This window comes from Schistocerca gregaria, chromosome X (assembly GCF_023897955.1).
Source record: "Schistocerca gregaria isolate iqSchGreg1 chromosome X, iqSchGreg1.2, whole genome shotgun sequence".
In the NCBI taxonomy this organism is placed as follows: domain Eukaryota; kingdom Metazoa; phylum Arthropoda; class Insecta; order Orthoptera; family Acrididae; genus Schistocerca; species Schistocerca gregaria.
The window spans coordinates 391,221,706-391,236,139 of NC_064931.1; the positions used below are offsets into that span (position 1 = coordinate 391,221,706).

At 43.0% G+C, this 14,434-nt stretch overlaps 1 protein-coding gene across 1 annotated transcript in view; it reads right to left on the minus strand.

Moving 5' to 3' along the window:
* LOC126298080 (uncharacterized) overlaps window positions 1–14,434 on the minus strand; it is a 77,318-nt gene that overhangs the window by 47,742 nt on the left and 15,142 nt on the right. Inside the window, exon 2 of the mRNA XM_049989398.1 lies at window positions 4,607–4,907. Coding sequence (XP_049845355.1) covers window positions 4,607–4,907 — 301 coding nt within the window. The remainder of the gene's footprint in view (window positions 1–4,606; window positions 4,908–14,434) is intronic.

Sequence of the window (14,434 nt, forward strand, 5' to 3'; positions counted from 1 at the left end):
CTGAGAGTGTCACATCAAGTCAGTACACCTTTAACCAGGTTTCAGTTCTGTTTTCATGTGTGACATGTGGCAAATAAACTCAGATAGTTTATTTTTGCCTATCATCAATGAGTTTTGCTCATTGTCTGGAAGTGTATAAGGTGTTAACCATGTGTTGATGAGTTTTGTCGAGAAATCGGAGTTTTATGGTAGCCTTTTTAATGGGCAATGTATTTCATTTTCAGCGGTAAATGTGGCTCACTGCGTTTAAGCGCGTAAAGCATTAGTGATGAGTAGTCGCCCAACTGGAGAATTTAAGTTACAGTAAGAGTTGGGATAGAATTCGCTGAAGTGTCCTTGTCGTGGAACTGCTATGTTCTCTTCGTTTGTAGTTTGCATAATTACTGGCGGGATACCCTGGCGGAGAGGTTGCGAATTTCCGCAACCTGGACCAGATGCTCAGGGAAGTGCATGTAATGATGATTCTTGAGTCTTGCAGAGTGCAACTTCCGCCAGTAATTTTGTTCTAGTTACTTAGAAGGTGACACAGAAAGCTATCAATATGACTGATTGTATTGGAGATGTGGTGGGTACTGAAATAGTACAGACGCATTTAGTACTTCCGAAGAACGCAAATTCGGCACCATCTGTGACGGCACTGCCTCTTCAGAAGGTGGGAGGAGAAAAAAGAGGAAATGTGTTTGTAAGGTTTATGATTGGGCCGACAAGGTTTGTGCCAGTGGGTCAGGAGATTGACAAAAGTGACAAAACTTGCAGTGTAATGCGTGATGCAGGCGAAGGCTGCTGTGCATTCCCAGATCTAGATTTTCTCATCAAGCATTATGCCGAAACTGACTTTCGGTGACGCGTGGTGGAACTCAGGGTGATAATGTTGAGCTGAGGAAGCAGTCACCAAGTTTCGTTTATCATGATAGGACAAATGCGGGCGAAATCACTAATGATTAATTTGCATGATATAGTGACCCAAGGCAATGGGAAGTTGCAAGTTGGAAGGTAGTGGAACGTATTCGAATTAAACCTAGCGGTACCAACAGATTTTCCCTAACGTGTAGAACAAAAGGGGGGGGGGGGCGTAATATATGACCAACACAAAGATATACGGGTTTCGTTAGTTTTCGTTGTCATTTACGATAAACATACTTTTCAAAGATATATTTATGTGTAAGGTGGGTCCAAAACTTGAAAATATAAATATGACACTTGTTCTGAAATTTTACATGCACTGACAATTACGGAATCTTATAGAAGATATTAAAAATCACAAATATATTTTTTCATAATTTTAAAATAGAATGTATATGACTAGATTACATTGTTTTGGAAACTTAAGCATAAAGTACCCCTCCCCTTGGTATTGTGAGGATAAAATGAGGTTCTGTTAAGGGAATATGATTACGAAATTAGACAGTAAAAGGTGTATTGGGCAGCAAAATAACTGATGACGCCGAAGTAGAGAGGACATAAAATGAAGATTGCCCATACAAAAAAAAACTATTAATGAAAAAGAGGGATTTGCTAACATCGAATAAAAATTTAAGTGTTAGGAAGTATTTCCTGGAGGTATTTGTGTGGTTTCCTAGATGCTACTCCAGGCGGGTGTAAAAATGAATGTGCGCAGTGGAAAATACTGAACGAGAAAAATCAAAATTTTGCCCTGTCTGAGTACCCCCTGAAGCAGATCTTAGGATCTGCTAACGGTGATATTATTGCTCTTTAACATATAAATTACAACATAAAAATGAATGATTAAGGGAACTGGTAACTACTAAATGTTAATGTATCTGTTTATACATTTATTGTTGATTGAAACCCCTTTTTTATTACCAATGTTAAAATGTCGGTGTGCAATGTACATAAAGAAATACAAATGAATTCCCTGACTAATGTTATTCCTCAGCTTCCCAAATCTGCTCCTTTTTATGGCTACGCGATCTAATATAAATTACGCGAGTTGAGTGATGCTATCTACGTCCCAAGCACTAAAATACACTACTTTAAAAGATGATCTATAGTGGTGTGCATCATCAGCGGAAATGAAACTAATGTGGTCACAGCTGTTCAGCTTTGTAGCCCTAATAAGCCGAAGCAATCAATATCACCAAATGTATTGCGTCCCGTGCGTCGGAGTGATGGATTTCGTAGATGTTTGTGACGATGGAACAACTCCAGCGCCGGCCGCGGTGGTCTCGCGGTTCTGGGCGCGCAGTCCGGAACCGTGCGACTGCTGCGGTCGCAGGTTCGAGTCCTGCTTCGGGCATGGATGTGTGTGATGTCCTTAGGTTAGGTAGGTTTAAGTAGTTCTAAGTTCTAGGGGACTGATGACCACAGCAGTTGAGTCCCATAGTGCTCAGAGCCATTTGAACAACTCCAGCCACAAAATAAAACTCGTTCAAACACTAGGACGGCAAAAGTCGCTCCTCTGACTAGTATAGTCTATTACTATCTTCTCCTCTCTGTGTTCCACTGACAAGAAACGCGAACTCCCAGTCACAAGAACGGCATTTACATGTCTTAGCGTGAGTATAGACAAAGAAGGGCTCTCAATCACTGAACGCTGCGTACTCAACAACGACTCCCTACCCGTAGGCGAAGTCCAGAATCGTGTAAGTTAGCAACACCTTCGGTCATCTAAAGCTACTTCCCAGTGCCTTGGGGCACTATATCATGCAAATTGATCATTAGTGATTTTGCCCGCATTTGTCCTATCATGATAAACGAAACTTGATGACTGCTTCCTCAGCTCAACATTATCCCCCTGAGTTCCACCACGCGTCATAGAAAGTCAGTTTCGGCATGATGCTTGATGAGAAAATCTAGATCTGGGAATGCACAGCAGCCTTCACCTGCATCACGCATTACACTGCAAGTTTTGTCACTTTTGTCAACCTCCTGACCCACTGGCACAAACCTTGTCGGCCCAATCATAAACCTTACAAACACATTTCCTCTTTCTTCTTCTCCCACCTTCTGAAGAGGCAGTGCCGTCAAAGATGGTGCCGAATCTGCGTTCTTCGGAAGTACTAAATGCGTCTGTACCATTTCATTACCCACAACATCTCCAATACAATCAGTCATATTGATAGCTTTCTGTGTCACCTTCTAAGTAACTAGAACAAAATTACTGGCGGAAGTTGCACTCTGCAAGACACAAGAAGCATCGGCACATGCACTTCCCTGAGCATCTGGTCCAGGTTGCAGCAATTCTCAACCTCTCCGCCAGGGTATCCCGCCAGTAATTATGCAAACTACAAACGAGGAGAACATAGCAATTCCACGACAAGGACACTTGAGCTAATTCTATAACAACTTACTGTAACTTAAATTCTCCAGTTGGGCGACTACTCATCACTAATGCTTTACGCGCTTAAACGCAGTGAGCCACATTTACTGCTGAAAATGAAATACATTGCCCATTAAAAAGGCTACCATAAAACTCCGACTTCTCGACAAAACTCATCAACACATGGTTAACAGCTTATACACTTCCAGACAATGAGCAAAACTCATTGAAGATAGGCAAAAGTAAACTATCTGAGTTTATTTGCCACATGTCACATGAAAACAGAACTGAAACCTGGTTAAAGGTGTACTGACTTGATGTGACACTCGCAGGTGGAAAAAAGAACAATCAGTGCACACATCCACTGAATATTGATGCTGTGTACTGACGAAACTGCAACCCTCAGGTAGTCGAGATTCATCGTCTCCAGGCAGGGTGGCTGGTAAGATTCCTCTGTCAGTGAAATTTGGAAGGAACACGTACTTCTTACATCAAAATGTAGAGGTTCAAGATTAGATTAGATTAGATTTACCTTCATTTCAATTGATCCATAGTGAAGTGGTCATCCAGGATGTAGGACATTTGAGAAAAAACACTAACACACTACAAATATTTACAACTGAAACAAATAAGCTAATATACTTTTCACTGGTTCCATGTGGAATTGTTAACTTTTTTTTAATTAACACTGTATGTAAGAATAATTTTACAAACACTAATGCACGCAATTTGAATTATAAAATTTTAGTTATTTATGAAGGAAGAAACATGTAATAGAACTACTACAATACTTATTTGCAATGAACACATTACTTCACTGAAATCGTGCACAAGTTAGAGTGTATGAAGGAAGTGAGTAGGAGCAGGAAAAGGTGAAAATCTCTTGGTACTGCTCTTAGGAATGGGTGTACTATATCACAATATTACCTGATTACGTAACTTTGCACTAAGGTGGGAAGCCTTAGTCTGATCGTAGGTAGTTCATAGTCTCAATAGGAAGCAAAGTCCCCCTACGGTCTGCTCTTGATCAAGATGGGCAGAATCCGTTATGGAGCTCATAGACCATCACAGCACCGGCCAGAGGGCACTGTCGTCGGTGCCTGTTGTAGTATCAACTTAAGAACTTTAACCTACACTGTGGCATCGTAGCTATCGATACCACATCACACCCCATGAAACGATGCAACGTCATTGAGAAGGGATTCCGACGACAGGTGGAGAAACCCAGGGGGTGCGCAGCTGAAGGGGCGGACAGTGGAACTACTGAGCTGTGCTGTCCACTCGCGACTCCGAATTGCTCGTGGAAAACCTGCCAAGGCCACGCACCGCCACTGGGTATACTCGGATGAACAGGCGGCGGCGGCGGCGGCGGCGGCGGCGGCGACTGCGTGACGGCAGTCTCAGCTGCCATCGGCACCGGCAAAACGGAGGAACACGGCGGCGGCGGCGGCGGCGGCGACGCCGCCGCCTTGATGGTGGCGAGAGGCGCCTGTCCCGTGCAGGTAACCGGATTGGCAGCAACGACTTCGACGACGGCAGGCGAGGCGACCGTGGTGGGGTTGCGAGGAGCTGAGGGCCATCGTTGGAGTCGTGGGCTGATGTGGCGGAATCCGTGAAGCCTCCAATTCTGCCAGAAAACAACCAGCGGCAGAAAACCAAGGACGGCAGAAACGGATTTCATTCGGGTGTCGCTTGTCAGTACCAGAGGGACCAGAAATAACAAATAAGGCGCGGCCAAGCTGGAGAAGAATGAGTCCCTGCTCCCAGCGCTGCCTGCTAGAGTAAACGCAATCGAACACTAAACAATGTGGCGCCAACCCACATCGAGGCGAAGCAGCGGGAGCGCGCGCCGGTGGGTGCAATAGCTGCAAGAGCGACTGATGGGCGCGGCCATGTAGCAATTCCACTGGGGAACGGGTGCCGAACGGTTGCGATCAATATGAAGCAAGGAAAGTCTACAACGCATGCTCGCAAGAATGCGTGGCGCGAAAATTGCTCATCTGCGACATAAACGTACGCAAAAAGTGTTCTGCCGTGCCGTTTGCCTGGGGGTGCAATGGGGCTGAGGTCAGATGCAAATGCCATTAGCAGTACCGAACGGTTCAAACTCTGAGGACACGAAATGGGGGCTATTGTTGGAGGTAATAACTCCAGGAAGGCCCTCAATACAGAAAATAGACGGCAAAGCCAGAATAGTACTGGCAGATTTAGTAGAAGACGTAGGTACAACAAAAGGAAAGTAGCTGTACGGATCAATGACTATTAACCATCGAGTGTCCCAGTACGGACCGCAAAATAAATATGAACGTGCTTCCAAGGCGCAGTAGGTTTCGGCCCCACGGAAAGAAGCGCTGGCGGGGAGCAAATTGATGCTCCTCGCGACAGCGACAGTTAGCAAGCAAATTGTCAATATGGTTATCAATGCTGACCCAAATGCAGTGACGATGCGCTATTTGCTTCATCCGCACTATATCCCAATGACCAGCATACAGGAAGCAGAGAATTTTCGACTGCAACGAACGAGGTACAGCCACACGAGACTGACCACTGTCAGTTCGTAACAAGATATCACTGGTGTGCAGCTAAGTTGTGACGTTGCGCAAAGTAACGTCGATCAAGTGGATCACGTACCTGCATAGCAGATGGAGGCCATTGAGTACGAATATACTGCAAAAGAATCTTCAAAGAAGCATCCACGGCTGTCGCGGAAGCAATGCGACGAAAGTCCACCGGAAAACCATCAGCTAATTCCTTATCTTGCGAATCAGTAAACATGCAGGACCATTCGGAAGAATCAGACACTTCGACAGGATCGATAGGTAGACGAGACTAAGCATTAGCATTGCCATGCTGGGCTGTGGACTGAAACAAGTTTTCGTAATTGTAGTGTAGTGTTCTCCTTAGTAGATTTGTTACATTTTCTAAGTGTCCTTCCAATAAAACGCAGCCTTTCTTTTGCCTTCCCCGTAACAGTTTCTATGTGCTCTTTCAAACTTAAGTTCAAAATGGCTCTGAGCACTATGGGACGTAACATCACAGGTCATCAGTCCCCTAGAACTTAGAACTACTAAAACCCCAACTACCCTAAGTGCTATGTCTGCGTAAGCAGAAGCAACTAACGATCAATGTCCGACAACAATTTATTGGACTGTTCAGATAAGCAAAACAAATTCTCCAAGTATAACACCAACACAAAACAATGACCCATATTTTAATCACAACTACATACGAGAATAATGTAGAAAACAACTTAAATAATTTCCTACTAGTCTCCACCAGAGACTTCTCCGATATACCAAGCCTAATCCAGAGACCAGCGACAAGATCCAAGCCGAGCTGCCGTGACGGCAGCTATCCATGTCTGCTGGAGGTCGATGAACTGCCAATGTGCAGCCGAGCGCCGGCCTTTATAGCGCTTTGCCGGATGAGTGCCTTGGAAATATTTCCTAAAACGTGGTTTGACGTGTGAAAATAGTTCCGAAATCTGCAGTGACGTCTTCCTTATGTTTATGTGGGCCGGTAGTGGCCCTGGTGGCCGCTTGTGTCTTTGCTGTGGTGTTGTTGTTGTGGTTGTTGTTGTGGAAGTTCATCAATATTGCCTGTCGTTTGTGTAGTGCTTCGATGTGCCTGAGAGGTGGGCAACCCGCGGCTGTAGGCTGTCAGTCTGGTTGCTGATACTCTAGGCGCCGTGACATCTGGTGGAGAAGGGCCCAGCACTGCCCCAGGCAATATTCAAATCTGCGACAGTAGCAGTCTCCCAGTTCCGGACTGAAATGGCTAGAACCGCTCGGCCACCGCGGCCGGCACTCCGTTAGGTTCTTCGCAAAAATTTCGGCTCAGCTTATATCCGATTTTAGCCAGCTTTCAGTGCCTATAACGAATTGAGCATCAGTGCTTTCTATTAGCGCTTGGAGCTCTGATACTTTCCCAACACAGCTAAGACAATTTACAACTCTTATACCAATGATTCCTGTATCGACGTTCTTCCTGCGTTCACCTTGCTTCCTTTGTGATTGAACCCCTTCTTGCGTTTACCCGAGACCCTCTAACCTGAACAACCGCCCAATCCACGGCACACAGTCCCTGCTACCCGTGTAGCCACCTCCTGCGTATATTGGACACCTGACCTATTCAGCGGAACCCGAAACCCAAACACCAGTTGGCGCAAGTTTAGGAATCAGTAGCCTACACGGTCACAGAACCGTCTGAGCCTCTGATTCAGACCCACCACTCGGCTCTGTACCAGAGGTCCGCAATCGGTCCTGTCGACTATGCTGCAAATGGTCAGCTCTGCTTTCATCCTGCGAGTGTCACATCGAGTCATTCCACCTTTTAACAGCTTTTCAGTTCTGTTTTCATGTGTGACATGTGGCAAGTAAACTCTCACTGGGTTCTGAGGATGTGTAAATATGAACGTTATTTTTCTCTATCATCAATGGGTGTTTCTCATTATCTCGAACGGTATAAGGTTTTAATCATGTGAAGCTTCTTAGGAGGGGAAGATGAGTTTTGTTTAGTAGTCGGAGTTTTGTGGTAGTTTACGCCGTTTTGAATGGGGAATGTATTTTATTTCGAGCAATAGATGTGGCTCACTACGTTTAAGCACATAAAGTAGTAGTCATGAGTAGCCGCTCAAGCGGAGAAGTTAAGTTACAGTAAGTGTTAGCATAAAATTAGATTAAGTGTTGTAAGGTGGCATGATTTTGAGCCACATTACAACTACCACTCCGGAAAGAAGACCCTTTAATAGTATAAACATCGAAACAGGAAACCATTAACGATACTAACATCGACTAGGGATCTTAATTTGTAGCAGAATATCTGCACGTTGGGCGATAGTGAAGCGGACGGAGACGGGAGGCTGGCAGGAGAACGCGAAAGACACAAGCGAGGCAGGCAGGCCTGAGAGCTGTAAACAACATCGAACGTAAGCTCCTGTAAAAACCCAGGCGGGTGGACCGCGGCTTAGCGGGAGCCACATGGGCGAGGACAAGGAGAAGACACAGGGTCTCGCTCACAAAACGCGTGGCGGCGTGTAGGTGGTTTTCCGAACGGCCGGAGCAGAAGCTTCTGGAAGAGTCTGGAAACTTCTAGAAGCTTTGGTCGATTGCAAAACTGAGATTGGTCAGCGATCGGAAACGAACGCCTTCCAGCAAAATTATTGGCCACACACATTAAAGGGGGGAAGGAAGAAGAACAGGAGCTACGAAAAAGCGTTGCGACTGTGAAACACTTGTTCCTGTGGTGTCGAGGAGAGAGGTAGGTCCTGGCGACGTGTGCGGCCTCGTTACTGGGACAGAGTACATGTAGCGAGAGCCTGAGGATCGTTTGGTGTTCCACGGCTGCCGTGGGGGTGCCTACGGAAGCTTTTGGTGAGGCAGAATTTATGTTATCTCGCTGAGGCGAGAACCTTTGCAGCGATAAGCGTTAGATCACTGTAGTGCATTCGCAACGATGGTTAGGGTAGTAGAGTAAACTGCTGTATTTTCGTTCTATGCTGAGGCTTCACGTTGCTAGTCGTGAGTGAAGCTCTAAACGTAATTGCAATTGCCATAGCTGATGTCAGTATTCCGCCCTTGGATTAACAACCGCGAATATATCACAGGACAGTCGATTACCAAATGTGAATAGTTAGAACTAAAATGTTGGTCGTACTGTGTAATCTTGTATAGAGTAAATTTCAGAAGAGTGAAGAATTTAATGTAGGTCAGCACATCTCAACATTCTAGCCTATACTGAGGAGATTGTTAGAAACCAATATAACATTTCAGCTCCTCAACACCAAATTAAAACGTTCCACTTCAATTTGTTTGCACTTATAGCGATCCCAGCTTCCTCAACCAAATTAAAACGTTGCATTAGGAGGTGTCTGCTTCGTGCAAAAGGTCTTGAGTTCATATTGACGACAACAAGTAGCCGGCCGCGGTGGTCTCGCGGTTCTAGGCGCGCAGTCCGGAACCGTGCGACTGCTACGGTCGCAGGTTCGAATCCTGCCTCGGGCATGGATGTGTGTGATGTCTTTAGGTTAGTTAGGTTTAAGTAGTTCTAAGTTCTAGGGGACTGATGACCACAGCAGTTGAGTCCCATAGTGCTCAGAGCCATTTTTGACAACAAGTAATTCTTCAATACAGACGTTTATTTACAAACAGAACTGACAGACTGCACAGACTCAACAACTGACTCTCAGAGCTAGCCGCACTGCATATCCGAACTGGCAACTGACAACTCCTAGGTATACTAATATCCTTCCAAACAATGAGAGTATTTGACAATGCTTTGTTCACAATACGATAGCAATTCACGACTTAAAACCAAATCAGACATTACAGAACTTTAGCACAGATTAAAGCAAGTAAAAGGATCAGCACATATAAATTTTTAAAAGCATAATTTCCAAATAGACTTCTTATAACATTTTTCTACCAGCTTCTGGATAACCTTCATCAGATTTGTACCGATGTTTCCAGAAATATCTTGACATTTGATTCTGGATATTTCTTGAGTGATTTAGAACAACTATTTATATGTAAAATGATTTAAATCGTGTTTCAAAACGTAAATAAATCTTTTTAGCAATATTTCTTGATACAAATCGTGTTTCGAAATTAGGTTATGAAACAGTTTTCACAAGTTTTCGTATTTTTGCGATCATAATATAGAATTTCTCCATAGAAAGTTCCAGAAGTGTGCATTAAACGTTCATTTACAGACTTTCTCTTTAGCTGGTGAGTTTTTAAAAGTATCTGGTCCATATTATACGAAATAATTTAGCTCAAAACTGATAATTTATACAATTAATCAGAGCTACAGCAAACAGTGAGTCTTTCTTTTACAAAATGAAATATAATTACAAAATTGAATGAAAATAGGTTACTAACACTAATATATATTTACATTAATTCTATTTTTGTTCTTTCTGTGCAAAATGTCCTAATATTGACACAGTACAATATTTAAACATCACCAAAGTTTCCCTTTACATTTTGCATATCTGTATCGACATCCCCTAAAAGTCTACAGTATCGAATACTTCAATATGTCCCAATATGTCCTGTAATGTTACATCAACCAGATTTGCATACAACTAGTTGATGTCACATGTAGAGCAAAGGATAAGCTTACCCTTCTGGAGAGCGTATAAGTGTCAGGGCAACTAATTAGCGTTATAAAATCAGTTGTGCAAAATTTTTCACTAATATGTTCGGCTCCCAGGCTTACCCATCAGCAGAAAAGAGCAAAACAGAAGCGGCAGCAAAATGGTTCATATGGCTTTGAGCACTATGGGACTTAACATCGGAGGTCATCAGTCAACTAGAACTTAGAACTATTTAAACCTAACTTACCTAAGGACAGCACACACATCCATGCCCGAGGCGGGATTCGAACCTGCGACCGTAGCGGTCGCGAGGTTTCAGACTGAAGCGCCTAGAACCGCTCGGCTGCTCCGGCCGGCAGAAGCGGTAGCATACAGTGTACTTGTCGTCGTACTGTTTTGTTCTCCTCGTTTGTTGTTTGCGTAATTAGTGAGGTATACCCCGGCGGAGAGGTTGCGAATTTCTGTAGCCTGGACCAGATGTGCAGGGAAGTGCATGTGCCGCTGATTTTTGTGTCTTGTAGAAGGTAACTGCAGACAGTAATTTTCTTGTAGATACTTAGGTGGTTGCACAGAAAGCTATCAATAAGGCTGATTGTATTGGAGATGTTTTGGGTACTGAAATGGTACAGACGCATTTAGTATTTCCGAACTATGCAGATTCTGCACCATCTGTGACGGCACTGCCTCCTCAAAACGTCGGAGGGGAAGAATGACGAAATGGTTTCTAATGTTAATAATCGGGCCGACAAGGATTGTGCCAGTGGATCAGGAGATTGACAAAACTGACAACACTTACAGTATAATGCGTCATCCAGACGAAGGCTGCTGTGCAATCCTAGGGCTAGATTTTCTCATCAAGCATCATGCCCAAACTGACTTTCGAAGACGTGTGATGGAACTCAGTGGGATAATGTTAAAGCTGGGGAAAGCTGTCACCAGTGAAATACCGTCGCAATGTTCGTTTGTCATGATAGGACAAATGTGGGGAAAATCACTAATGCTTAATTTGCATGATATAGTGCCGCAAGGCACTAGAAAGGTGCTTTACGTGACAGACGGTGTTGCTAACTTATACGATTCTGGACTTTCCCCCCTGTGGATAGGGAATCGTCACCGCTCAGTGATTGAGAGCACTTCTCCTGTCAATACTAACATTGAGACGTTATCTGAATTCCGTTCCTGTGGCTGGAAGTTCGCGTTTCTTGTCTGTAGAATACAGAGAGGTGAAGATACTATTAGATTATACTAGTCAGAGGACCGTATTCTGCCGTCCTAGTGTTTAATCAGTATTTTTTTTATTTTATGCCTGGAGATCTTACATCGTCGCAGACGTGTACGACAACCATCACTCTGACGCACCGGACGCAGTACATTCGATGATATTGCTAATTTCTTCGGCTTATTAGGGCTATAAAACTGAACATCTGTGATCACGTCAGTTTCATTTCCACTCAGGTTGCGCATCACTGTAGATCATTTTCGAAAGCAGTGTCTTCTAGTGTTTGTGACGTAGATGATGTCAGTCATCTCACGTTATATATATTAGATCTCGTAGCCATAAATAAGTGTAGACTTGGGGCAGTTGATCAGTAATATTAGTCAGGAAATTCATTTGTATCTTTTTATGTCCGTTGCACATTGACATATAAACATTTGTAATAAATAAAGGGGTTTTAATCTACAATAAATGTATAGGCAGGAACATTCATATTTAGTGGTTACTAGTTTCGTTAATCATTCTTTTACGTCTATGTTGTGATTTATACGTTAAAGAGCAAGAAGGAGGAAATAATATCACCATTAAGAGATCCCAAGACCTGCTTCAGGGGGTAGTCAGACAGGGCCAAATATTTATTTTTGCGTTCAGGAATTTACATTGCGCACATTCATTTTTACACCCGCCTGGAGTAGCATCTAGGAAACCACACAAATACCTTCAGGAAATACTTCCTAACATTAAATTTATATTCGATGTTAGTAAATAGTTTCTTTGGTATAGACAGTCTTCATTCTATATCCTCTCTACTTCCGCCATCATCAGTTATTTTGCTCCCCAACAGTCCTAGTATCTCTTTTCGTAATCTGGTCCTTTGACACTACCTGGTTTAGCCCTCGCATTACCAAGGGGGACGGAAGGGGCACTTTATTCCTACGTTTCCAGAACACTGTAATCTAGTCATGTGCATTACATTTTAAAATTTTGAAAAAATATATATTTATGATTTTTAATGATTTCTTCTAGCCGGCCCGTGTGGCCATGCGGTTCTAGGCGCTTCAGTTTGGAACCGCGTGACCGCTACGGTTGCAGGTTCGAATCCTGCCTCGGCCACGGATATGGGTGATATCCGTAGGTTAGTTAGGTTTATGTAGTTCTAATTTCTAAGGGACTGATAACCACAGATGTTAAGTTCCATAGTGCTCAGAGCCATTTGAACCAACCATTTCATTTCTTCTAACAGATTCCGTAATTGTTTTAAGTTTTTCAGTAAAACTTAACCCAAAAATTAAGGTCATGTCTGTGAATGTGAATTTTTCAGAACAGGTGTCATATTCATATTTTCAGGTTTAGGACCTTTCTTACACATAAATGTATCTTTAAAAAGTATGTTGTGAGTAAAAGACAACGAAAAGTAACGAAATCCGTATATCTATGTATTGGTCATTCACTACGCCCCCATTTTGTAGTACACGTTATGGGAAACACGTTGGTACTGCTAGGTTTAATTCAAATACGTTTCATTACCTTTCATTTAGTTCCATTGAGGGTTATCTTATAATTGCTTCTCAGGGCACTATCTATTCCAGTCGACTGTTCTTCCAATTTCTTTGCTGTCTCTGACAGAACTTGAGTGTCACCAGTAAACTTCAAATCGTTTATTGTTTCTCCCTCTTATTTAATTCTGTTCACAAATTTATAATTGTATTCTTCATTGCTTGTTCAGTGTAGATGTTGAGTAACGTCGAGTGTCGGCTACCCGAATGTCTAACTTCCATCTTCAAAAAGCACATCTAGAAATACAGTGGATGGAGAAGCAGAATTTACGTGTTTCAACATGTTTTTTTTTCTTTTGGGGCGGAGAGGGGTGGGGGGGGGGGGGGGGAAATCTGAAATACATGTCCAGCCTCATTATACATCTCTTCTTTTTACCTGAGAACAGCAAAATTCATATATCAGTGCAAATATGGCAAAAATTCAAACTTTCATTTAGGACAGCATGGATTCCCAAGAATTCACGTGTTACCAGTTGTGGAGGAACATGTAGGAGTGAGCGTCTCTCCTATTTCAGTGCATTAAATGTTATTTTTGTAACTTCCAGAGGAGCAGAGTACATTGAGATAACTATTTATAGATCGAGAGACAAGCCAGATGCTTTCGAACCTACAAGCGAGAACAAAGAGAAAAGACGGTTGGAGATGCAGTAAAGGGAAATGTCGTTAGAGTGTATTGTGGGATTGGAGAAGTATGAGGAAGAAAGAAGATTGTATCCTTTTCATGACTTTACGCCTCTTATTTTCAGATATCATTTTTAAATGACGAATGGTGGACAGAGAAAAGTTGCTACCTCACAGTATATCTGGACAAATAGCTTTTGATCTACGAATAATTTGATGTGTTTATGTAAAAGTCCCGTTTCAGAAGCTACTCTGTCCTGGGGAGTTTGATTCAAATGCTTTAACATTGTCACTGTCCATGTCAATATAAGGTGCACTGTAGGTGATTCCTCCAGTTGTAATTCCTTGGACGCCGCTTTGAAGAGCTACAAAAACCCTCATGTTTTAAAAGCTTTGAAGTAAACGTTTGCATATAAGTATAACAGCAATACAATAGCATAAATACCGTCAAAAGTTCTTGCATAAGCGTGATATCAGTTCCTTCATTTGAGGCTATTCTTCCCTTCTCAGAGAGTTTTTAGCAGAAAGGCATTCTAACATTGTCAGCTGCTTATTCCAGCGAGTATCGTTAGACTGGCTCAGTGATCTATCAAGAGCATTAAGAAGACCACTTTTGTTTACGTTATTGATGCGTTCTTTCGCCACAGTCAAAAGACCATCAAGTT